Source organism: Candoia aspera, chromosome 2, assembly GCF_035149785.1.
Source record: "Candoia aspera isolate rCanAsp1 chromosome 2, rCanAsp1.hap2, whole genome shotgun sequence".
In the NCBI taxonomy this organism is placed as follows: domain Eukaryota; kingdom Metazoa; phylum Chordata; class Lepidosauria; order Squamata; family Boidae; genus Candoia; species Candoia aspera.
This window is the reverse complement of record NC_086154.1, coordinates 155924910-155951932: the sequence shown is the minus strand read 5'-3', so window position 1 is coordinate 155951932 and position 27023 is coordinate 155924910. Positions and strand designations below refer to the sequence as shown.

Here is a 27023-nt window from a genome sequence, read left to right as displayed (position 1 = left end):
TGAGATACACAGCTAGTACCCATGAAGTAGTGCACACAATCTGGGCCTAGAGGACCACAATATGGATGGGTTTTCTACAGAGCTATGGAGATTGAATGACCACTAACAGTGCAGAATATTTGCTTCAGCTGCAACCTTTTATAGAAGAAGCAGGCGCTACTTCTAATAGCAGCATCAGAAGCTGTCAGCTGTTTAAGATCTTAAATAGCATTTTACTTGCTCCCCAAATACTGTAGGAATACAGTTCTTCCCTGCAGCAGGCCTTCTGGGAGAGAGAACGGTGTCTCATTTGCTTCCCCAGAACTAGGTATATGAGGATTGCTTTGTAATAGGCAGCATGCCTTTGAGAATGGGGTGTCATGCTCCCCGATCAAACGTTCCCAGAACATCTGATCGGACTCGCACGCATGAACGGAATCAACACGTGTCGAATCTTGCAAGTCACTGGAAGTGGGAGGGAGATGAGCCAGGAGTGTGAAACCATCTTGTTTGGACTATGTCCGGCATTCAAGGTCAGGCTGCCGAGAGCCGTTGGAGACATCTGCACGAAGCTGAACGAACTGGCACGAGATGGGGGGGCTGCATGCCGAAATGGGGAGGGGTTGGTTTCACTGGACTGTTTAACACGGGGAAAGAGCAGGAATTTCTATTTGCGACTTTTTCACTGTACTGCATACTACACTCCATTAAAGAGATTTCTACTTTTACCATATATGAATCAAATTTAATGGGAAGCTGAGTAGGGCAGTCATCACATGGGGATAGTCACCCAGATAGACAGTGGGGGTACTCTGCATAACTTCATTAACAGGAATTTTGATACCCAACTGATACCAAAATCTTGATGCCAAGATCCACAGGAATTTCCTGTTCTGCTCTTACTACAGAGGGACTTTAGTTTTTTAGCTTCTTGATTCCTGCTTTTCTAACTTTTCCATACCATGTGCTAATATACCTTAAGATATGAAACCACCTACAGATTCAAGGTTATTACTTTAACAGGAGACACCTCCTTCTAGCCTGAATTACAGCCAAAAGGGTGTGTTGCATCCCTTTCTGGTATGCTACTACTGGCCACAACTATTTATTTGCCCCAGTCCCCTTCTTTGGAGGTCTGTATTGGCAGTCTTGCAGCTGACTGCCAATACAGACCTCCAAAGTCAGAGTGTGGAATGCTTTTTTTCCATCTGGTAACAGTATGATTCTGCCTGTACAGATACACTTGATTATATAACTTTATCAGTAGCAGGCAGCATGGGACAAACTAAGGTTGATAATCTAGTCTGCTACTTCTCTACTTTACCAAGAAGTGTTATGTGAAAGCTCTGATTGACCAAAGCCATGATGAGGGGCAGAGGATTCCCTATGGGCCCATTTGGTGACATCTATGGCGTATAGAACATTGTGACTCTGAATGTATCAAGAGTAAATGGTAAAGAACTTGATTAAAAGAAATGAAAGGCAGAAAAATAAATACACTGTGTATGTGTGAAACTACAGGTAGTCCTTGTTTAGAGACCACAATTGGGACCAGCAACTGGGCATGTATACAGGTAGTCCTCATTTAATGACCATTCATTCATTGACCGTTCAAAGTTATGACGGTGCAGAACAAAGGAACTTATGACCAGTCTTCAAAGTTCTGGCTGCTGCAGTCACATGAACAAAATTTGGGCCCGCCTGCATTTACAACCACCCCCACTGCCCCCAGCTGACCTTTGTCATTGTCTTTTCCTGCCTCCCCTCCGCTGGGCTCACCATCCCAGCCAGCATGAGAAAGAAGGCCAGTGCAAAAGAAGACTCTGGCTGTGCTGGCGTGAAAGAAGGACCTGGCTGGCATGAGAAAGGAGGCCCTGGCTGAACTGGTGCAAAAGAAGGCGGTGTGAAAGAAGGCCCTGGCCAATAGTAGCATGTGGTCTGGCTGATGCGGTGGCAGGCAGGGCTGGGTAGGGGCAGCTGGTGGTGGTGGGTAGGTGGGCTGCCAAAAGGGCAGAGATGGTGGGGAGGCAGGTGGAGCGGGGGAGTTGGTGGAGGCAGTCCCTTACCTTCTTCCAAGAATGGCTTGGATCTGGGTGGTTCCTCACCTATTCACTTAATGGCAGCAACTGGGATTACCGGAACTGCTGTTGCTAAGTGGAGCAGTTATGCAGTGTTTCACTTAATGACTGCATTGCTTAGCGATGGAGTTGCCAGTCCCAATTAGGATCATTAAGTGAGGACTAGTAAAGGTAAAGGTTTCCCTTGACGTAAAGTCCAGTCGAATCCGACTCTAGGGGGCGGTGCTCATCTCCGTTTCTAAGCCATGGAGCCAGCGTTGTCATAGACACTTCCGGGTCATGTGGCCAGCATGACGACTCGGAACGCCGTTACCTTCCCGCCGAAGCGGTACCTATTGATCTACTCACATTTGCATGTTTTCGAACTGCTAGGTGAGCAGGAGCTGGGACGAGCAACGGGAGCTCACCCCGCCACGCGGTTTCGAACCGCCGACCTTCCGATCGGCAGCTCAGCGGTTTAACTCGCAGCGCCACTGCGTCCCTAAGTGAGGACTACCTGTATGTATATAAGTAGTATTTTTTTCAACAGAGAATGCCTGTTATTGGATGTTAGAGCAATTTTGCATAACAATCCATTAATAAAGAGAGAGGTATTTCACCAAGCCAGGGCTTCAGGAAGCCATAGAAGACTTTGTCCTTGGGAGCAGTATCAGCTGCAGAGAAGAGAAAAACAGACAAACAGTTTTACTGGTGCTCTCTTTAAAAACAGCAAAATAGTTCCAACCCCTAGTCCTGGGAATAATGTCACTGAAATACCAGGACCCCCAGCAGGCATATTTCTGCCCTAGAGTTAGAAGGCAACTGCTCTTTCCTAAATGCCTACCTTACTACTTGCCCTTTGTACCTTAGCAATGGTGAGCTGGGGTCTCTGCCTTGGCTAGTCAGCCTGGGGCAATGCCACTTCAGGAATTAAGCAACAAGAGTACAGTTGATATTATTGATAAGTTGGTCATGTGAGGCTTACATCAAGGAAGGAAGAAAACTTCATTGGAGAGTATTTTCTCTACATTTTGCATAATTTATATAGGCTTAATTTGAGCCTAACATCACTAAGGCTTATCCAGATTGTGTTTCAACTTCCATTTTAAATTCTGCAATTCACGACAGCATAATGTATTTCTAGGAGATAACAGAAAAAATTCCAGTATGCACATAAGCCAGACAAACAATCTGGTTTTGGGAGCAGATTTTCCAAATTGTGCAGGGAACGCAAAAGGCTCCCAAATGAAGTCGAATTTATTTATTTATTTATCATCCCACCTTTATTATTTTTGTAAATAACTCAAGGTGGGGAACATGCCACAGACTTCTTCCTCCTCCTCTTTTCCCCACAACAACAACCCTGTGAGGTGGGTTGGGCTGAGAGAGAGGGACCGGCCCAAGGTCACCCAGCTGGCTTTCGTGCCTGAGGCGGGACTAGCACTCCCAGACTCCTGGTTCCTAGCCTGGTGCCTTAACCACTAGACCAACTGGCTCTAGTTCAAGGAAGTCCGCAAAAGTTCAGTCAGCGCATCACACCACACTTGAACCTCTATGGTAGAAGTCCCAGTTGCAGAACTTCCATCATGGTGATATTTTATCTTCACAACTTTCAGCTGCTATTTAAGTGATCCATGGATGACAGCTTCTCAGAAGAACAGCTTCGCAACTAGGAAGCATTCTTTGGGGCCAGTGTTGAAGTTTTTCCATAAACGGCACAAATGCACGCAAGGTATACTGAAAACAAGGATTGTTGAATCTTAGCAATTTATTTTTCCTCGTTTCTGAGGGCAGGGGAAAGGTGAGCAAACCTTTACTACTTGGGACCTGTCTGAAGTTGGGGCTAGAGGCTATTTTCTGCACTCTCTTGTTGATCACTGGAAGAGAGCACAGAATGGCTCATGGTGATCTCAGGATGTTCCTGAAGAGGTTTTGAGGCTGGCAGCAGTGAGGACAGCTGTGGATCTCTTTCAGACTGCTGCTGAAGGGGTGGGGAGTGAAACCAGCGATGGTACAGAAGTACCCTACAATATTTAGTCAAACTCCATTCCATTTTTTTAAAAAAAGCATTATGGATGAGAAATGAGGTATCAAAAACATACAGTTTCTCTTTATCAATATTTTATTACTGTATGTGGGGCCTTCAAACACATCTTTCCAAGACTTAGAAAGCCTTTCTCCAGAAACTGTAATAAATGCAGGCCAGTCTACAATCACTTTCTTCAGAGACGAAACGATGGGTATGGTATCTATTGTTTCATTTTACAAAAAGCGAAAGCGCAAATTTCATTAGCATTATTCTGGCCCTCGCTCTCAGGACAATCATTATCATCATTATAGCAACATCAAGGGATATTTAATGTAACAGCTGAAGTGGGAAAACGGTAGCAAAAAGTGACAGTTAAAGCATTACTATAAAAATGGCTCCAACAAAGAACTCTAATTCTCTAAGGAACAGTAGGCAGGAAGAAAATCTTGTATTCTTAAAGTAACATCAGTTCAGAAGCTGAGGTCTCAATCGCTGGGCGAGCAATTCCCTTTTCCCCCCCTTCAAATTATTATTCTATCTCAAGCCAGTTCTCAACACCATTCCTCTTTTTCACAGTCAGCCCACCAACTTTCCCACTCTGGTGCCCTCTGGGAGTGTTGGAGTGAACTTGAGCCAATAAAGCTAGTGACACCACACTGGAAAGTATTCTCCTAGGATGACCAAGGATCAACACCTTGGGCAAATTTATGTACATAAGGTGGGGGAATTCTGAAAGTGGAAGCCCCAAAACCTCTGGCACCATCTGTTTGGAGAGGCTGACCTATTGCATAGATCTTCTCTTCCACACTCGTTGACAGATTACCCTGCGTATAAAGTATTGAATAATTAAGGGGTAAGATACCAATATGAATTATCCCCTCTCTATGCAAACAGTGGTTTTTATCCAGTTTTTATGACCTACATAAGAGGTCTGCATTTGCAGGATATCCCCAGGAAATAAAGGCCAGGCTTGGGACCATTACTGTCATGAGTAAGGATGGCGAGCAGGGGGCTCCCATCCAGACTGTTAAGCGCATGCATAGCACTGAGGAATTGGTCAGCCATTCAAAGAGACACAGATCGGGACCGCCTTAACCTTTGGGGTTTATATGTCTGGGTTTTTCCCACGCTTCCTCAGTTTGTTAGGATTCCTGTTATGTAGCAGCAATAAACATTAGAGACCAGTTCCTTGTCTCAGCGTGTTTCCTGGCTGTTAGGACAATTACCCTCTGAAACCTCAGCAGATGTAATTCTAATAGATAGTAATTCTTGGGGAATAACATAGAGCAGTGTTTCTCAACCTTAGCAACTTTAAGATATCTGGACTTCAACTCCCAGCATAGCTGGCTGGGGAGTTCCAGAAGCTGAAGTCCAGACATCTTAAAGTTGCTACGATTGAGAAACACTGACACAGAGACCTGACATAATCTTCCAGCAACGGATCATGCTTCCTTCATAGGAGCGAAAGCTCTGTAAGAGCTTGCATTCCAGCAGCGTGAAGGCAGGCAGATCTTCCAAGTGAACCTGGGGGCCAAAACTACAATCAGGCTCTAAGTGGGGAAGAGCCATCTCTCAATATCAAGAACTGGAGGACATGTACAAGGTGAGAGAGGGGATCCCTTAAGTTAGCCTACTGCATGGCTTCAGCATTACATCCCATAAAGCGAGTCACCCCACAAGCACAGTTTCTCTGCCTCCAGCTACTACCTGATTCTCGCAGCACAGGAGCGATGACGTCTGGATGGAAAAGTCTTATAATAGGAATCCAGGGACCAAACCACCAGATACAGGTGTGGCCAAACTGGACAACCAGCCGTTTTACATCCTTTAGCCCTTCCTCGGAGTTTTGTGCCTAGGACAAGGATCACTGTTAGCAGAGATGCCACCTCACCACTGCCCTACCAGGTGGTCTAGGATGTATACATCTCCGAGCCTTCCAGGAGTGCAGTGTGTCCCTTGACCCTATGTGGAAGAGGAAGGAAGCAGCAAGCTTGCACTGACCATTAGCCAGAAAAGAAGGCATCACTAGAGGTTGTTCTTTTAACTAGACTGGGGAAAACAGGGTGAGTAAGAACTAGTTTGTGAAGGGCTATGCTTCTCTGGTTATAGTAGTGCTGCTCAAAAGCGGTGGAATAAGAATGTCATGAGCCAAAGCTTCAGGTTCTCTCTTCATCGTGCAACAGGTTTGGAAAAATTTAGCCCTGAAGGCAGTTTCCCCATTACTGAGGTGAAGTGCTATCGACCTGTCCTCAGCAGAATGCCATATCGGCCTGAAATTGGGTGCTGTCATTGTCATCCTCTAACCTACTTTGCTGCTGCAGTCACCTGATTTCCCTCCAAGTTAATGGGTAATAAGGCATACAGATTTTGCAGTCTTTGAGGTTGCCTTTGGATAGGGCTGGAGCTTTTACACCGGTTCAGCACTTACGGCTAAGTACAATTTAAGTCTCACGGGTGAGATGAAGGCCATATCACAGGAAAGCAGTGATAAAATATTTACCAAGGCATATTTGCATCAGGGCTAGCTGCAGGTCAAGAAAGCCCCTTAGGAAAAAATGGGTCAAGGCTGTAACATCAGAGCAAAGTTTCTTATTTGCATAGCAAATGCCTTTTCTCCACATCAGATGAACTATCAAAGTAAGCAGCCTTACTGAGGTCCAATGCCATTTAAGGTGCACTTCTTTTTCCCTGAGGGTGCCCTTTGGACTTCTGTAGCAAAAGCAAAGGTCCTGTGGCTCCTAGAAAACTACCCAATTTATTAGCACAGGAATTAATCTACAACTGCTTATATAACCATGAGTCACATGATTCGTGAAAATGTAATAATGAATCAGTGAGTCTTTAAGGTGCCATAAGAACCTTTATTATTTTTACTATTTAAACAAGCATTTCATGTCCTCCTCCTTATAGGCTATTACTTTTTTTATACAGTAATTTTATTAAAAATAAAAATAGAAGAATAAAAAGAAAAAATAGAAGGTGCAGAAAGGAAAAAATAGACAAGTAGAAAAGTAAGAAAAAAATACGAATATAGTGAAGAAAAAGAACAGAACTATATAAAGAGATGACTCCACCCTTCATCACAAGTATAAACAATTTTAGTAACTTATTACCGTCTCTTAAAATACAACAAATGATCTTCTTCCCATATCCCATCTCTTATCTATAAACAAATCCATAAAACACTGGCATTTCAGTCCTGATGTCAGCAAAAGTCCACTAATGGTTATCAAAGATAACACCATATCCATTTTAACCTTGATCAAATAAACCAACTTTATATTCCTTCCTTTTACTTCTAACAATCTTGATTTTTAGTCTCTTCAAATAATGTCCTATACTTGATTTCTTTTCATTTTTTCTTTGTCCCATTTCTCACAATTCTTCAAAGCTTTAACAACCTCTTTTATAAATCCAATATAGGAAAATTATCCAGGTCACTCTCTTGGTTTGATATTTATGTATCCCTTTTAATTATTAAGACATCAGCCAATTCTCTTTTGTATGTCCAGTGTAATATCTTTTTCACTGTCATTCTTGTAGCCTGTCATTTTTAAATCCACTTTCAATTCAGTCTCATTCTTGTCAGAGAGAACTTGTTCCTCTTCCATAACATCTTTTAAACACAATCTATCTGTAGAGGCAGACACTCTTAAAATTAACTTCTGGGTCCATTGTTCAAAAATAACCTTGGTGGCAGACCAAGGAAATCAGTGGGGCCAGGGTAAAAATAGCTTAATGTACTCCAATTTCAATTTAACTGAAATGAAAATTTAATTAATTCTACATAGTGAATTATTGTTTATCATGTATTTCATACTTTCCTTGCATATCAGAGGTGATAATTCAGTGGCACCTCTGGAGAGGTTTTTAGGATCAGAGCTGGGCATCCCTGCCTTTACAGGGTGGTTTTCTGGTTTACAAAAAATAGTATATACAAAACATTTTTTATAATATACTTTGTATGATATGCATTCTAGATATTATAAAATTGGATATTTCATGGGGAAAAAGATCCCAAATGCAATTCATCCTGGTGCCAGATAAAATCAAGACCATCAGTCATGGAGAAACAAATGCTATCCCTAGAATCCTTGAGTCCTAGGGCTGGAAGGTCCTTGGGCCTCTTCCAATCCAAACCCCTGCTCAGGACAGGAATCCTCATACTATCCCAGGCAGATGGCTGCTGATCTGTGCTGGAAAACCTCCAGTAATGGAGCACCCACCACTCCAGGAGGCAGGGTGCTCCATTGCTTAATAGCTATCATGGTGTAAAGGAATAAGGAGAAAACTTGAATAAAGGAATGCAAGAAGTATTATGAGAAAGTAAACCACAACTCAATCCTGAGAAAGAAGATTCTGTTTGGAAGAACTGGGCCAGAAGCTTTCAAGATTATGTTTTTATTCCCTTTAATAAGAAAGTAGACTTCCTGTAGTGCTTCCTCTGTCTTTTCCATGGCTTGGCCTAATTCGAATAGCTGACACATTCCTCATTTCACATTGGAATCTTCCTCTGTAAAGCTTCTGCTGGCTTGGCTCTTGTCCTACCTTGGGCACTATGGAGTATCAGTCCACACCCTCTTCCCTGTGGCAGCCCTCAAGACTGCTATCATGACTCTCCTTTGCCTTCTCTTCTTTAGGCTAAACATGCCCACTTCATTCAACCATTCTTATGGGATTTAGCAGTCCCATCAGGCCCTAAATTAGGGCAACCAGCCTTTCCAATAGCCTGGAGCTGGCATATTCTGAAGGCCTCCTCTTGACCAGTACAGCTTGACTGAACTTCTGCTTTTTGAATGGATTTCTTCTACCACCGTTTTAGCTGCGTTTGCCGATGTTGTCTTCCAGCCACCCTGTACTCCCTTCTTTGGGCTAAGTCCACAGAGTCTCATTGAATTCAGCGGCTCTTATTTCCAAGCAGACATATATAGGATTGCATTGTGGAGAACATAAAGACCACTTAGGATCCTGAGAATTCACTACCATAGTCTTTAAAAACAAAGCTCTTATACAAATATTGATTTCTCAGTTAAGATAAGGTATTTTGTCTCTGTGCTCTTTTTCCTGTTCCACCTCCCCGTCCTCAGTGAGAGACTAGTCACCTCTACTGACACATTAATATAAATGAATTAACAGAAACCCAAATTATTTAAAAAAATCCAAAGATCCTTAAAATTCTGACACCCCAGGCTTTTTTCATTAAAAGTCTGTCTCTGAGCATATTCACATAAATAACATTTACACAATGGTGAATCCAGTAAAAATAAATTGGTCAGATACGTAAAAGGCTGAATTTCCTTAGCAAGGTACTTCACTGCCTCCCTAAGCTTATTTCCTCACAGAAATCACAGAAGTCAGATTTGGGTTTGGGCTGAAGCTCCTAATCTGAGCCTCTCTGCATCAATGTGAGACTGTGGATCATGGTTGGTTTGTTTTGGACTCAATTTGTGTGATCCCTGCCACAGAGATTTATGAGCAATAGCTTATGGCCTACTGTACTATATGGATTCATCTAATTGTGGCTTCATCCACCAACCACGCTTAGATAAACCAAGTTTTCTGCAATGTGAATTTAGGTTGCACGTTCAGCCAACATCCACAGTATTTTGTAGTCTCTGCTAATGAATTGTGGACTCCCCATCCACTTCCACTTTTGCCACTATTCACCACCACAGTACCTGGTGCTGTCAAAACCTGCTTGATATAACCAGGATGAACCAAGATAAGTACTGGCATGAAGGGTCCCATCCACATGAGGAATGTTGAGGATAAGGTGCTTACTATCTGGGCCACTTTGGCCATTCCATCCTCGGTGGGTTGAACCTGCAACGGAGAGAGGCAACTGGTGCTAGCAGGAGAGGAAGGTTATAGGGTGAGTTGGCCAAAGCAAGAAAAGAGAATGGAGAAAGCTTGTCACTGCAAAAAAGAGCTTTGCTCCGAAGGTACCTTACTGAACCTGGTGTTGAGGCCCTGGCCTCAAGTCATCAGCAGGCATCTACAGCTCCTGTATATTTCACTCACATGAGCAATAGAAATGCAGACCCTGAGCCCTAGAGGCACTGGCTAAGAAGGCAGCTACCGCCTTTCATTTTCATCAAGCCTTAGGCAGGCTTCCCCAAGTGCATTAGGCTACCATTTCACCAGGTTCATTTTGCAGATGTTCTTTGTGTCCCCTTGATTAAACAATGCCATCTACTGTGAGCCAGGAAGCCGGCTTTTTCTGTTGTAGTGCCTGCTCTCTGGAACAGCACCCGCCCAGACATCCATGTGGCCCCCACCCTTCGGAAGTTCTAACAGTCTTTAAAAACCTGGTGGTTCTCCCAGGCTTTGGGGCAGGGTGGCTGCAAAGCCCTAGCTGTTTTGTTCTGTTTGTTTGGGTAGTATACCGAGTTCGTCTTTTCTGGACATACAGAGTTTCCTCTGTTTATTATTGGTTTTTAAAAATGGAAGCTGTCCCGAGTGGCTCTGGAGTCAGGTAGCCTTTAAATCTAACTAACTGGCTAAATAAAAGATACTAAGATGCTGAAGAACAGAACAGATGCAAATAATAGAAAACTAGAGCCTGGTTTCCTTGATTATAAATAAATAAAGCCAAACCAGTGGGGAAGGGGCAAATAGGATTGGGAGCAAGTTTTGAGGGCGGTGGGGCCTTCAGTCCCCATGATGGTCCCGCCACATGCACAATTTACAGTGGGAAGCAGTTCTTCTCTTGCAAAACAGCAGAGGCAGCCGGGGGAAGGGCATCTTCCAGACAACATGGCTGGAGGAATAAGTAAGCACTCCTTTCCCTTTCCCTAATAATAATGATCAGCTCCTTTTTCTCCACCAGCACCCTTTTTAAGCACACCAGGACAAGATGTGTGACAAGCCTCACATCTCGGTTGTCCTGGAGCTGCCTTTTTTCACACTTCCTTGTCCGGCTGATTCCTTCTTGGCCTCTGGGAGGCTTCCCTGCCTGTTCAGCAGCTTCTGCCAAGGAGCTTGCCTTCCAGCAGAAGCATCAAGAGGCAAAGTGGCCCTGCCTGCCCCAGGGTGGGATGTGTGGACAAATACGAAGGGAGGGAGGTTCCTGTGCACCTTCTCCAAAGGGCCAAAGTTTGGGGCAAGAACAGCAAGGGCCTGTTGGAGAAAGGGTGGAATATATATTTTCAGAGCCTTTAGATCATCCTCCTCCTCACTCTCCCAGCTAGATTAGCTAGTTGCTGCTTCTCTTGTATTCTCAACAGAGTGCTGGGACAAATTATATTCCACAGGTCCACTTGTTCTGTGGCTGGAAGCACTGAACGAAATGACATGCTGTCATGAAGACAACAGTCACCCCGGGAACCCAGAATCAGGACAGAAACAGTGGGACAATGTTTGGACAGGACGGGAGCACAGCTACACAATACATAAGACACACATTATACACCTTCTGCATTGGCTTTATTCTAGTGTAAGTGGTCAGTCCCCACTTAGCATCAATGAGGATAAGCTTGTGCTCTTCCTTCCAGCCTCCTAGTTTAGGAAATTCACTCCACGCCAGGAGCCTCCTCTGACACCACAGAATTACCTGAAGGGATATCACCACTTTCTAATAAGCGGCAGGAGGACTGTGTTCTTACAAATGAATAAAATAAAAAAGGAAGGGGAGCCGCATGATTTGTGTTTTATGTCCTATGCGGTACTGCTGTCAGAGTAGAGGCAGGGAAATCTTATTGCAAATAGCTTGGTTGCCCTGTCTCTTCCAGAGGAAGAACAACAACTAAGGCCTGAACACACCATTTCTTCACAAGGTTTGGTTTTGGATCTTCCCCCACCCCACTTTTCCGCAGCTGTAATGCTAGCCAGTATAGGTGTTATATAAAGCTGTTTTTCATGTGGGCAGTTGCTAACCACTAGGTAGATACGATGAATATGATACACTAGCTATGATATTTAAAATGTGGCTGCAAGGCACATATCAATACATTGCATTGTAGAAAAAAATCAGTTGTAAACTATTGGGGATCCATCATCTGTGGGAATTTTTATTTTTGGAGAAAAGGCACAGTAAATGAATTCCATTAAAAAAAAAAGGATAGTAATTTGCCAATGGCCATTCTCCTTCTTTCTTCGAAAAGACCTCCATAACTGCATGCAACAGGGTCACTGCCTCCATCTCTTTTTCTATGACAATCACCTGACCATGCAAATTGCCCAGACGGTGTAAGAAGAAAGAAGATGGAGGCAGCCTGGGGAAAGGGCCTTTTTAAAAACACCCCCATCCATCGCTGATGAGGTAAAGAGATCCTTCCTCCCCAACAAATCCTGATAGGCTTTCCTCCCTCTCTCCATCTACTTCACTTCCAACCTTGAACACTGCTTCTGCAAGTTCCAGCTACTCCTGTGCTTGTCTGATTATTTTTTAAATGGCATCTATTTCTGAAAAATGCACGTGTGCACAGAAATGAAGTTTTAAAAATTAAAAAAAAAATTGTGCAGCCAGTCACAACTACCTTCCGGCGTTATTGAAGCTGCTCTTTTAAAAATCTGTCATTTCCCTTCTGCCCAGCAGTTAGGTTCCCAGCAATTCCTGTTCTGGCTATTTCCCTTCTGCTGGAATGGGAAGATGCAGCATCCCTGGGCCTCTGTCAGCCATGTGCCTCAAGGCTGTGGTGTAGGAGAAGCACCTGTGGGCAGCATTTGCTGTCTCCTGTAGTGATAGCTTGTGCAATGCTCGGATTTTGATGTCTTTCCATTCCTTATACTTTCAGCCCAGTAGCTGGACTTACCATACCCAAGTGGCCTAGGAGCCAGTTGCGGCGAGGGGGCTCTGGGAAGCAGCGTAATCTCTGGCAAGTGACATAAAAATGGTAGCAAATGTCAAAGGCCTTTAAACACTGGCGGATGAGGAAGGCCAGCAGGCAAAGCAACAAGCTGGAGATAACCATGGTTCGGAACAGGGTGTTCTCCAGGGCCAGTTTCTCTAGCACCAAGTCTGCGAGGGGCAACATCCTGGGAAAAAAAGAAAGTAGATGAAGTAGAGGACAGAATTCTTGGAGAAGCTTGTATATTTGGCGAAAGAGAGAAAGAGACCTTTGGTTTACCCACTGTGTAGATTTCCTTCAGCCAGTCAGTCAGTCAATGGGTCACCTGGACAGTGGAACAGACATTGCCTGGCCGTGTGAGCTACGGACTCTAAGCTATTCTGAGCAGCCCAATCCTACCTCTATCATTTCTGCTGGATGGGCAACTCCACAGTGTGATGTGCAATCAATCACATGTTATCTTTCCTTCAGTTTGAAAACTTAATAGGACAATAATTGCAGTTAATGATTAGCAGCAGCAAGACTGTTTAAACATTTAAGCAATGTTTTACTCATCTTTTCCAACACAGAAACAGTATACTGAAAAGACACCCAGGAAAAAGAGTTGGGGAAAAGGAGTCAGCATGATGCTGTGTCCACTAGACCTCTGGATGAAAGTTCAAGACCCTGAGTCATGATGACTGAGTAGGTCCCAGAACAACACAAGGGACATGGTGACACCAGCAAGCCACAGGATGTAAGAAAAATGTTGGAGTGGCTCTGCAGCCATGCACCATTTTCTCTGAAGTAAACTGGTGATGACAGACAAAGAGAAAGTGAGAAGCTCAACAAAAGATTAAGAAACAGGCTGTCCAATGCAGGGAGGACACCCTGCTGGAGCTCTGGCCACTCGTAACTGGCAGTTCTGATGGGAGAAAAGCAGCTGGAAGTAACTTTGCATGAGAAAAAAATGTCCAAATTGGATAGAGTTAAGTAGCTTGTTCTAACACCATTCCTTCATTCAAATTCATTGGCCTCATTCCCACATGGTAAGAGGCCATTATGTGGTCGTTTTTTTGCACATGTCATGTGCGTGTGAACCCATCCACCATGTTTTGAAAACTGCTTCCTGCTGAAAAAAAGTTACCCAGTTCTTACTAAAATTAACTCTGAGGTGCAAGAGGTGAACCCTGATGCACAACCAGACAAGATATCTGTCATTAGAACTAAGACGTTCCACAGGTATCCCATGGGGGTCAGGGGCTGAAGGAACAAATACATTCAAAAGGTAGAAAACTCAGTCTGGAAAGGGAGTGGAGATAGCAAATGCATTTTTAGTAGACTAATCCCTCAAGTCCACCACTTGTCTGTCAGTTTGTCGTATGGTGGTGGTTTGCGTGTTGCTATGACGCTGGAAGCTCTGCCACCAGTAGTTCTACTATCAAAAGGGTCACCCATGGTGGACAGGTTTCAGCAGAGCTTCCAGACAAAGAACAGACCAGGGAGCAAGGCCTGGCAATCTACTCCCGAACACGTGCCAATGAAAACCCTACGGATTACAGCAGAACGTTTTGCGATATGGTGCTGGAAGATGAGCCCCTCGGGTTGGAAGGCACCCAATATGCTACTGGGGAAGAGCTGCCTTCTCAAAGTAGACCCAACCTTAATGACATGGATGGAGTAAGGCCTCCAGGACCTTCATTTGCTGATGTGGCATGACTCAAAATGAGAACAGCTATGAACATCCATTAATGATTGGGACATGGAATGTACAAAGCAATAATCAAGGAAAACTGGAAGTTGTCAAGAATGAAACGGAACGCCTAGAGATCGACATCTTAGACATTAGCGAGCTGATGTGGACTGGCATTGGTCACTTTGATTCTGACTGTCATATGCTGGGAATGAAAAATTCAAGAGGAATGGCGTGGCATTCATTATTAAGAAGACTATTTCAAGATCAACTCTAAAGCACAACACTGCCAGTGATGGATTCATATCTATACGCCTACAAGGAAGACCAGTCCATACTACTGTTGTTCAAATTTATGCACCAACCACGAATGCTGAAGATGAAGAAAGTGAAAACTTTTACAAAATGCTGCTATCTGAAGTTTATTGAACATGCAGTCAAGATGCTCTGTTAATTACTGGCAACTGGAAAGCAAAAGTTGGAAATAAAGAAGAAGGATCAGTAGTTGGAAAATATGGCCTTGGTGACAGAAATGACACTGGAGCTTGCATGATAGAATTCTGTAAGACCAATGAGTTATTCATTTGCAACACTTCTTTCCAACAACACAGTTGACAACTATAGACATGGACCTCACCAGATGGATTACATAGAAATCAAATTGATTACGTTTGTGGAAGGAGACAATGGAGAAGCTCAATACTATCAGTTAAGACAAAGCCAGGAGCTGATTGCGGGACAGATCATCAATTCTTCATGTGCAAGTTTAAGCTGAAGAAAATCAAAGCAAGTCCAAGGGTGTCAAAGTATGATCTAGAAAACATCCCACCTGAATTTAGAGATCACCTCAAAAATAGATTCGATGCACTAAACACTGATGACCGAAGACCAGAAGAGTTGTGGGAAGACATTAAGAACGTAATATGCAAAGAAAGTGAAAGATCATTAAAAAGGCACAAAAGAAAGAAAAGATCCAGATGGATGTCAGATGAGACTCTGGAACTTGTTCTTAAACACCGAGCAGCTAAAGCTAATGGAAGAAAGAGTGAAGTAAGAGAGCTAAATAGAAAATTTCAAAGGGCAGCTCGAAAAGATAAGGAAAAATATTATGACGAAATATGCAAAGACCTAGAGTTAGAAAATCAAAGAGGAAGAACACAATCGGCATTTCTCAAGCTGAAAGAGCTGAAGAGAAAATTCAAGCCCCGAGTTGCTATCCTTAAAGATTCTATGGGCAATACATTAAATGACGTGGGTAGTATTAAGAGAAGATGGAAGGAATATACAGAATCACTGTATAAAAAAGAGTTAGTTGATGTTCAGCTATTTAAGGAGGTAGAATATGATCAAGAACCATTGGTACTGAAGGAAGAAGTTCAAGCTGCACTGAAGGCATTGGCGAAAAACAAGGCTCCAGGAATTGATGGATTACCAATTGAGATATTTCAAAAATCAGATGCAGCAGTGGAAGCACTTACTCTTCTATGTCAAGAAGTTTGGAAGACAACGACCTGGCCAACTGACTGGAAGAGATCCATAATCATGCCCATTCCAAAGAAAGGAGATCAAACAGAATGTGGAAGTTATTGAACAATTTCATTAATTTCACATGCTAGCAAAATTTTGCTGAAAATAATTCAACAACGTTTGCAGCCTTACATCAACAGAGAACTACCAGAAGTCCAAGCTGGATTTAGAAGAGGACACGGTACGAGATATCATTGCTGATGTCTGATGGATCTTGGCTGAATATAAAGAATACCAGAAAGATGTTTACCTCTGTTTCATTGATTATGCAAAGGCATTTGACTGTGTGGACCATAATAGGTTATGGTTAATAGTACGAAGAATGGGAATTCCAGAGCACTTAATTGTACTCATGCGGAACCTGTACATGGATCAAGAGGCAGTCGTTAGAACAGAGAACGGTGATACCGAGTGGTTGAAAATTGGAAAAGGTGTGCAGCAAGGTTGTTTACTTTCACCCTACTTGATCAGTGTGTACGCTGAACAAATAATTTGAGAAGCAGGAATGTATGAAGAAGAATGGGGTATCAGAATTGGTGGAAGACTCATTAACAACCTGCAATATGCAGATGATACAACTTTGCTTGCTGGAAGTGAAGAAGACTTGAAGTACTTGCTGATGAAGATCCAAGATTGTAGTCAGCAATACGGACTACACCTGAATGTGAAGAAGACGACGATTCTCACAAATGGACCAATAAACAATGTCACAATAAATGGAGAAGAAATTGAAGTTGTCAACAATTTCAGTCTACTTGGATCGACGATCAATGCCAAGGGAAGTAGTAATCAAGAAATCAAACGATGTATCGCGCTGGGAAAATCTGCCATCAAAGACCTATCTAAAGTTTTCAGAAGTAAAGACGTCAGTTGAAAAACAAAGGTGCGTCTGACTCAAGCCATGGTCTTCTCAATTACCACATATGCCTGTGAAAGTTGGACATTAAAAAAGGAAGATAGAAGAAGAACTGATGCATTCAAATTGTGGTGTTGTCGAAGATTATTGAAAATACCAGGGACTGCCAGAAGAAGAAACAAATCAGTTTTAGAAGAAATACAACCAGAATGTTCCCTAGAGGCGAAGATAACCAGGCTTAGACTCTCATACTTTGGGCACATCGTCAGGAAAGGCCGATCGCTTGAAAAGGAAATCATGTTTGGTAAAGTCGAGGGCCAACGGAAAAGAGGAAGACCTTCAATGCGATGGATTGATACAATTACCGCAGCAATGGATGCAAACACTGGAACAGTCAGGCATATGGTGCAAGAATGAACAGCATTTCGTTCTGTTATACATAGGGTCGCCATGAGTCGTAAACAACTTGAAGGCAGCTAACAACAACAACAAATCCCTCAAGTTGCATCTCTGGAAAATATAATGTGACATGAATTGCTTGCTAATATACACGTTTGTTTTTTCGGGTGCCTTTGAGTCAGTCTCAACTCCTGGCGACTGCCTGGCCAAGTCCCTGCAATTTTCTTGGCAACCGTTTTGGAAGTGGTTTGCCCTTGCCTGCTTCTTCCCAGGGCTGAGAGAGAGAGAGAAAGACTGGCCAAAAATGACTAAAGCAGGCGTTTTGTATCAATTGCTTCCAATCTGCTCTCATTGGTTTTGGCATATGTTACAAAGAAGGTTGACTTTGCTTGCCACCGTCTCTTCTGCCTTGATTTCTTCTGCCTTGTGGCTGTGGTGGGTATGGAAAGGCCCTGCACTTGTTCCTTGGTGAACATTACTGACAGGAGAAAGAAGACATACAGGACATAAGTAGGCTAAAACAATAACAAGTGGTATTTCCAAATGAGAAGAACTTACCAGCTTTTCTCCCAAATCTTGATCTCCTGGCTAAACTCATGTGCAGCCTCAAGTTCTCATATGTACAGTGAGAATAATGCAGTGGGGGATGTGGGGAAGGTTGGAAATAGTGGCAGGACCAACCCATTGACCTAGCCATTAAGTCTGTGCAATGCTTCACATTCAGTTTGTAAGGGGAGCTTTGGAGTGTCAGGGGCATGAAGGCAGCATCTCTCTGCATTAAAGCAGGCACCTCTGTTTCCAGAGTGACATAGCAAAGGCTGGAAGCTAGTAACCTCCAAAGGTTTGGCTCAGAGTTCTTCAGTCTCTTACTTGCAGTGTACTTGTCTTTGTGTAAGGGCCTGAGTGGGAAATCTCTTTATTGTGCTGCTCCAGGCTTTGGTTAACAGAGCCGAGCTGGGATATATGTACTATTATTTTAGTTATGAATGGATCTGAATCTGAACAGTTATCTTAAGCTTAGCTTATAGATAGTCACGCACTGGACTGTAATTGTTGCATTTCTTATTGTAGATATTTGGGCTCGCCCCCTCCCCCAATTCTCTCCCATCCTTTGGAATTCCTGTGTTGAAGAATGGCAACTTTTAGATTCATAGCAGAACGTCATAGCAGAATCGATTTAAGGGAGTGGACTTAGTAGATAGGGTCCCGGAAGAACTATGGACAGAAGTTCACAACATTGTTCAGGAGGCGGCAACAAAATACATCCCAAAGAAAGAGAAAACCAAGAAGGCAAAATGGCTGTCTGCTGAGACACTAGAAGTAGCCCAAGAAAGAAGGAAAGCAAAAGGCAACAGTGATAGGGGGAGATATGCTCAATTACATGCAAAATTCCAGAGGTTAGCCAGAAGAGATAAGGAATTATTTTTAAACAAGCAATGCGCGGAAGTGGAAGAAGACAATAGAATAGGAAGGACAAGAGACCTCTTCCAGAAAATTAGAAACATCGGAGGTAAATTCCAGGCCAAAATGGGTATGATCAAAAACAAAGATGGCAAGGACCTAACAGAAGAAGAAGAGATCAAGAAAAGGTGGCAAGCATATACAGAAGACCTGTATAGGAAGGATAACAATATCGGGGATAGCTTTGACGGTGTGGTCAGTGAGCTAGAGCCAGACATCCTGAAGAGTGAGGTTGAATGGGCCTTAAGAAGCATTGCTAATAACAAGGCAGCAGGAGACGACGGCATCCCAGCTGAACTGTTCAAAATCTTGCAAGATGATGCTGTCAAGGTAATGCATGCTATATGCCAGCAAATTTGGAAGACACAACAATGGCCATCAGACTGGAAAAAATCGACTTATATCCCCATACCAAAAAAGGGAAACACTAAAGAATGTTCAAACTATCGAACAGTGGCACTCATTTCACATGCCAGTAAGGTAATGCTCAAGATCCTGCAAGGTAGACTTCAGCAATTCATGGAGCGAGAATTGCCAGATGTACAAGCTGGGTTTAGAAAAGGCAGAGGAACTAGAGACCAAATTGCCAATATCCGCTGGATAATGGAAAAAGCCAGGGAGTTTCAGAAAAACATCTATTTCTGTTTTATTGACTATTCTAAAGCCTTTGACTGTGTGGACCATAACAAATTGTGGCAAGTTCTTAGTGGTATGGGGATACCAAGTCATCTTGTCTGCCTCCTGAAGAATCTGTATAACGACCAAGTAGCAACAGTAAGAACAGACCACGGAACAACAGACTGGTTTAAGATTGGGAAAGGAGTACGGCAGGGCTGCATACTCTCACCCTACCTATTCAACTTGTACGCAGAACACATCATGCGACAAGCTGGCCTTCAGGAATCCAAGGTTGGAGTTAAAATCTCTGGAAGAAACATTAACAATCTCAGATATGCAGATGATACCACTTTGATGGCTGAAAGTGAAGAGGAACTGAGGAGCCTTATGATGAAGGTGAAAGAAGAAAGTGCAAAAGCTGGCTTGCAGCTAAACCTCAAAAAAACCAAGATTATGGCAACCAGCTTGATTGATAACTGGCAGATAGAGGGAGAAAATGTAGAAGCAGTGAACGACTTTGTATTCCTAGGTGTGAAGATTACTGCAGATGCTGACTGCAGTCAGGAAATCAGAAGATGCTTAATCCTTGGGAGAAGAGCAATGACAAATCTCGATAAAATAGTTAAGAGCAGAGACATCACACTGACAACAAAGGTCCACATAGTTAAAGCAATGGTGTTCCCCGTAGTAACATATGGCTGCGAGAGCTGGACCATAAGGAAGGCTGAGAGAAGGAAGATCGATGCTTTGGAACTGTGGTGTTGGAGGAAAATTCTGAGAGTGCCTTGGACTGCAAGAAGATCAAACCAGTTCATCCTCCAGGAAATAAAGCCAGACTGCTCACTTGAGGGAATGATATTAAAGGCAAAACTGAAATACTTTGGCCACATCATGAGAAGACAGGACACCCTGGAGAAGACGCTGATGCTAGGGAGAGTGGAGGGCAAAAGGAAGAGGGGCCGACCAAGGGCAAGGTGGATGGATGATATTCTAGAGGTGACGGACTCGTCCCTGGGGGAGCTGGGGGTGTTGACGACCGACAGGAAGCTCTGGCGTGGGCTGGTCCATGAAGTCACGAAGAGTCGGAAGCGACTGAACGAATAAACAACAAACAAAGCAGAACGTCCTGTGTGAGACTGAAATATTCTACTGTTTGCAGAATGTTGCCACACACACTGTGTCAGATAAGTATCCAATTATGCTTTTGTACAGGTTGGCAGCCTCTCATAACCTAGGGCTCTCCGAAATGTGCTGGAATGTGGTTCCATCCTTCTTATCCAACAGAACCATTAGCTATGCTGATGAAGCATGCATAACCTGGTACAAGTATCTTGTCTGTAAACCACAAAACATTCATTAAAAGTCATTTTAAAAAGTCATAGAAGCTGTCTGTGACAAATGGAATATGCAGAATGAAATAATATAGATTGTATCATCACAAACTCGGAATAACATCTCTGTACAGATGGGGATTTCAAGGGCCTGTGAGTCATGAAAGCGAATAGGGTAAGACTAGAGCTTAAGAGGCACGCACTACCTATGATCTAAATAGTTTCTTGTCAGGCCACATCAATATCTGTTCCTAGCTGAAAAAGGCAGCTAATACATCTTACCCAACCAGAATTTTACTCATCAAACCAGGAATAACTTTTAGCACAAGCTTCCATGAAATCACTGCTCCCCTTAGGCAGTGGAAGGACTGTGAGAAAGATGGGAAAATATCTGGGCATGTTTCCAAGCATTTAGTCCTAACAGCCAAACGCTTGTAAATAAAAACACCTGTTTCAAGATTCATCCTTGAATCCTACAGAAATTATATGGGTTAATAAAAGCCGTTGTATCATTAAAATGTTGGTTTGCCCACCATCACATCTTAAAAGGGCTTAGTCAGTTCCAATCTGCTATGCATTCTATCACCAGGAGTGCAGACACAAATGCTGTTATTTACCCATCAAGAGATGATCCACTGATACCTGCCCTCCCGGTGAGCCAGCAACCTGGGGCAGATTTGTCACATTTGACTGCCAAATGGCAATGGAAGGCTACTCTATCCCACTTCACGTTACAACAACCGACATGGGATATATTAGCAGAGGCTGCAATCAGACTAGAACGCTAATTGCAGGGATTCCACGTCTTTGGATGTGATTTCAGAGCAACAAGTTCTAATGTCTTATCATTATTTTGGGATAAGACTGCTTCCTTTGTTACACATCATGACACATTAAAATGTTTACTAATCTTCATTTCTGTTCCTGTATTTCATGATCTTTCAGATTTTAAAGTTGTGCAAAGGCCCTCTTGGCCACGACTGCTACCTGCTGTTCGAGCAGGAGCTGTGAGTCCAGAAGGACCCCCAGATTATGCACCTGGTCTGTCTGGGGCAGTGCGACCCCATCCAGAACGAAAGATGTTAAATTCCCGGATACCGAGGAGCCCCCCACCCACAGCCACTCCGTCTTACCAGGGTTCAGCTGAAGCCTGTTGTTCCCCATCCAGACCCCCACAGCCCCCAGGCACCGAGAGAGGGCGGTCACAGCATCACTTACTTCACCTGGGACGGCGATGTATAATTGAGTATCATCAGCATATTGATGATACCTCGTCCTGTGGCAACAGATGTTCTCGCCCAGCGGTTTCATGTAGATGTTGAAAAGGAGCGGAGAGAGAACCGAACCCTGTGGCACCCCACAGAGGAGGGGCCGCGGGTTGGATCTCTCGCTCCCTATCACCAACGATTGGGACCGGCCCTGGAGGAAGGAGGTGAACCAGCGCAAGACCACACTGCCCACCCCCAACTCCCTGAGCCGCCCCAAAAGGATACCATGGTCGATGGTATCAAAAGTTGCTGAGAGGTCAAGAAGAGCCAGGATGGATGTGCTGCCTCCATCCTGCTCCTGCCAGAGATCATCCATAAGAGCAACCAGTGCCGTTTCCATCCCATATCCGGGCCTGAAACCTGACTGAAAGGGGTCTAGATAATCCGTTTCATCCAGAAGCCTCTGGAGCTGCAGCGCCATCACTTTCTCGACCACTTTCCCCTTCTTGTTATCCAAGGTTTTCATCCTCTACCTTTCCTTGGCTGTCATGATAGAATGTTTTAAAATCCACATGGATTTTTTCTTTTAAATCCTGATAATATTTTTTCCCACTTCAGTTTTTAGGATGGCTCTGGCAAGTAACTGAGCCTGGATGATTTGAACACAGTTAAAGCAGAGTCAGACTAATTGATACTCAGATGGGAGGCAATCTGAATATTCAAATAGTATAGATAGATTGGACACTGAAAACACTTCCTGGAAGAAGGTAGTGGTAAACAACTTTCATACTGTAGCCAAGAAAGCTAGATGGATTCATCCATTAAGCCACCGTTAAGCCTGATTTGAGGAGTCTGTAGCTTATATATTCCCACATAGCCTCAGTTTTTCTTTCACATAAGTTTAAGCATATTACATTTATTCCTTACTTTGACCTTATATTCTGATTATGTGTTCTCGAGGTTATGTCTTGCTAATACATTACTCATATATTTGATACTAATAATTAAAGGACTGAATCATTATCACAACTGCAGTCTATACCTGGAAGCACCTTTGGTTGGATTGAATTTCTTTATCCTTTGTTTCCTATTATGTAATTGATTTGATTCCAAGTTGTTCATAGGGCAATGCCCATATGTAAAGTGTATATTTATGTCATTCAAAACAGGTGTTGGCAATAAACACCTGTATAAAAAAAATTCTCTTTACAAAATTTTAGTTGTCCGCATTCTTATTTTTACCCAAGCCAAATCCGATTCTTGCAGTCCTATCACCTATTAGTGCATAATTCCCTGGGAGGTTTTGCAATGCCATATTGCAAATCCAATAGAGTGGTGCTGCCCCCACCCCCTAGACAGACAAGATATCCAGATGAATCATATTATGCATATGACTGTATTATACCAAGGGTTGATGGATATCCAGCTATTCTAATAGCTACCTTGTCATTTATTGGGTTATAACTAAACACTTAGCAATGCCCTTTTTGAGTATCATTGCCACTCCTGCCTTTATTTGAACTCAGGCCCCACATAGTAGTATATCATGTAATTATCTATCTATCTATCTATCTAGTCTGTACTTTGTAACCTTTAACTGGGTGAAACGGTGCATCACAGGGCAACAGTTTCTGAACCAAGGTACCTCAAATGGACTAACTTACGGAATGTGTCCAAACACCGGGACCCCTGACTCCCATGGAATAGAAATTTGGCAAATTTTATAAAACAGTTTCTGACATAAAAGTTACCATAAAACATTTTATGACATAATACAAAACGTCATGAAACATTTCCTGTGGTCAACTCCTGATGTTTGACTGGGCTATAGAGTTCAACATTGGCTACTTTCATGACAGATACATCTCTAAATATCTCCCTGAATTTTTAAGAACTTTTCCAGTGAAGACAGTGCATTAGAAGCTCTGCCGTTGTTCAAGGCATTGAGGAATCTGGTAAGGAAATATCTCTGAAATGATGACCCAGTGGGTCACGGGTTGTCTAGTATGAGTTAAAGTGACCCTAGCTTCACTTATGTCTAAGAACAGCCAGTCTGGTATGCTTTTACACTTTCAGTTTTTAAAAAAAAAAAAAGCATTATTTTCACTTTGTTCCTCCTCGTAAAACAAGAAGCTCCTCTTTCAATATTGTACTACTGATGACCAGATTACCTTGCTGCTTTGGTCTGGCTACATCATCTCCAGATCTACTTCTGGAAGTTCTACTGTCTCCCCAGTAATTACTAGAGTGCCTTCTGCTCTGGGAGGTCTCATCATCTGGCATCCAGACCCATCAAACTGTTACAGCTATGTCCACACAGTTTTCTTGGCAAGAATTTGGAAGTGGCTTGGCAGATTTGCTTCTGGAGTCCCTTCTCCTAGAAGCGTTGGCATCCCTCATGTTTGCAAAGCCCCGCTTGCCCTCATCACTGTTGTAGATTACTCTAGTTTTCCCCTCCCTTTCAACCCTGGTAGGAGCTTCCACTCCTGACAGTATTGTACTTGGGGCCATTGTGGATTGCCAGATCATGCTGGTAATTCCCTGGGAGATTTTTCAATGCCACATTGCAAATCCAATACAGGGGTCCTGCCCCCACTCCCTAGACAGGCAAGATACCCGGATGAGATGAAGCATCCTGCTGTGGACCTGGATGTGCTTCAACAGATCCCCTCAGGTGAGTATCAATTATATGGCCCAACTCCTCACATATGCATCAGAGGAAACTACTTTCTTACTAATGTCAAGCACAAAATGTTCTGTTTCATGACTGCCCTGATGCGGGCTTGTTGTTGTTGTTTATTCGTTTAGTCGCTTCCGACTCTTCGTGACTTCATGGACCAGCCCACGCCAGAGCTTCCTGTCGGTCGTCAACACCCCCAGCTCCCCCAGGGACGAGTCCGTCACCTCTAGAATATCATCCATCCACCTTGCCCTTGGTCGGCCCCTCTTCCTTTTGCCCTCCACTCTCCCTAGCATCAGCGTCTTCTCCAGGGTGTGCTGTCTTCTCATTATGTGGCCAAAGTATTTCAGTTTTGCCTTTAATATCGTTCCCTCAAGTGAGCAGTCTGGCTTTATTTCCTGGCGTATGGGCTGGTTTGATCTTCCTGCAGTCCAAGGCACTCTCAGAATTTTCCTCTAACACCACAGTTCAAAAGCATTGATCTTCCTTCGCTCAGCCTTCCTTATGGTCCAGTTCTCGCAGCCATGTTACTACAGGGAACACCATTGCTTTAACTATGCGGGCTTAATTTCATTTAATTCACTGTCTTTTTGTAAGTGAAAATGTAAGCATAATCCTGTACTTATAAAGGACACAAGCAATAAATGCCCGCTCCTCAGAATTAGTTGCATGTTTGCTTTTGGAAATTAGGCAGCTTTCCTAATTTTTGGCAGACATCTCCCCCAACCCTCAGACAGAGAGTGACTGCTTCAAAGGAGATCACATGAAAATGGAAGGAGTACACCAAAATACTGTACAGTAGAGATGTCAACATCCAAGATACTTGGAAGATGTTCCCTACTTGCAAGAACATCGAGGATAAATACTAATACCCTTATTTATTCAATCTATATGCTGAATATAGCATATATTAAAGCTGGATCGGAAGTTGATCATGATTTTAAAACTGGAGGAACAAACATCAATAACCTGTGCTATGCTGATGACACTACCCTGATAGCCAAAAATGCAAAGGATCTGCAAGCTCTAGTAATAAAAGTCAAGGGACAGTGAAAAAATGGGACTAAAATTAAATATAAGGAATACCAAAGTAATGACAACAGGTAGAACGATCAGCCTTAGAATTGACAATGGAGACACTGAAGTAGTAGATACCTTCTACCTTTAAGATCAACCATCAACAGTAAAGGAACAAGCAGTCAAGAAATATGCCAAAAACCAACACTTGGCAGAGCAGCCATGAAGGCCTTGGAAAAGATATTCAGATGCCGTGATGTGTCCATACCTACAAAGATCAGAATCATGCAAGCCACGGTATTCCTTGTGACACTTCATGGAAGTGAGACTTGGACTTTGAAGAAGCAAGATGGGAAGAGTATTGATGCTTTTGATTTTTACTGTTGGAGAAGACTCCAGAGAATACTGTGGAAAGCCACGAAAACAAACCAATGGATCATTGAACAAATCAACCAAGACTCCTCACTCGAGGCATGAACGACCAGGCTCAAATTATCCTACTACTGACACATTACGCAAAGACCCAGCTCTCTGGAAAAGGCTCTAATGCTGGGAAAGGTGGAAGGAAATAAAAGAAGAGGATGACCGGCAGCAAAGCGGATGGATTCAGTTACAGTATGGATGAGCACACCCTTGGAAGATCTGAAAGACCAGGTTAGGGACAGATCATCCTGGAGAAAATCTATCTTTGTGGTCGCTAGGAGTCGACAATGACTTGATGGCACATAACCAATCAATCAACACCCACCCACCCACCCACCCATCCACCAGGACTTGGGACACCTGCTGCAGAGGCTAGGGTGGCCGTAAGCCTCCGTTTGTGTGAGTCTATCCCTGGAGATAATAGCAACAGTTAACATGGCTGTAAGTTGCCTTTTGGACTGCCCCGCAGCGGGTTAGGAGTTAACGCCAAACCCAGCAAGGACGCCTTGTGCGAACAAGGCACACGAAATCTCCGCACAGTGGTGAAGCCCTCCTCCCCCGAACGGAGCGGGCAGGTAGTGTGGCTCCAGCGCTTCCTTACCTGGCCGCACAATACTTTATTTACTCCTGGCTGTCTCCCTCTCTACGTCCTCGAAGTGGTAAGCAACCTCGGAAACTCCCTGAGCATGCTCACTGAGGAACATCACAGCCTGCCTTCCCCCACCCCCGCCTGGGCCCCGCTTCACCAGCCGAGGAAAGCAGGCGCCGGTGATTCTGCCTCCTGTTGGCCGGCGAAGGCTTTTCTCTTCGTACTTCCTCGTCAAATCCATTATCAGGCGTCCCGTTCCGGCTGCTTCCCGAGAAGGCTTTATTGGACAGTCGCTCTGTGCTTCACTCAGGGAATTGAACGGAGGGGGGAACGATCCAAAACTTGGCTGTTTTCAGAGAATTCCCTGCATTACTAATCGAAAGTCACT

The 27023-nt window shown here is 43.6% G+C and overlaps 1 protein-coding gene across 2 annotated transcripts in view; it reads right to left on the bottom strand.

Moving 5' to 3' along the window:
• Positions 1-26754, bottom strand: part of LOC134491026 (ultra-long-chain fatty acid omega-hydroxylase) — a 53278-nt gene extending 26524 nt beyond the window's left edge. The window contains exons 1-4 of one of the 2 annotated variants that reach the window (XM_063294486.1): positions 26648-26754; positions 12819-13041; positions 9744-9888; positions 2657-2710 (exon numbers count right to left, since the gene is read on the bottom strand). In XM_063294486.1, the coding sequence (XP_063150556.1) occupies positions 2657-2710; positions 9744-9888; positions 12819-13040 (421 nt within the window). In that variant the 5' untranslated portion in view covers position 13041; positions 26648-26754. Of the gene's footprint in view, positions 1-2656; positions 2711-5772; positions 5918-9743; positions 9889-12818; positions 13042-26647 lie in introns of both variants that reach the window. The other variant, XM_063294487.1, reaches the window with a different exon arrangement.
• Between the last annotated feature and the right edge of the window lie 269 nt (positions 26755-27023).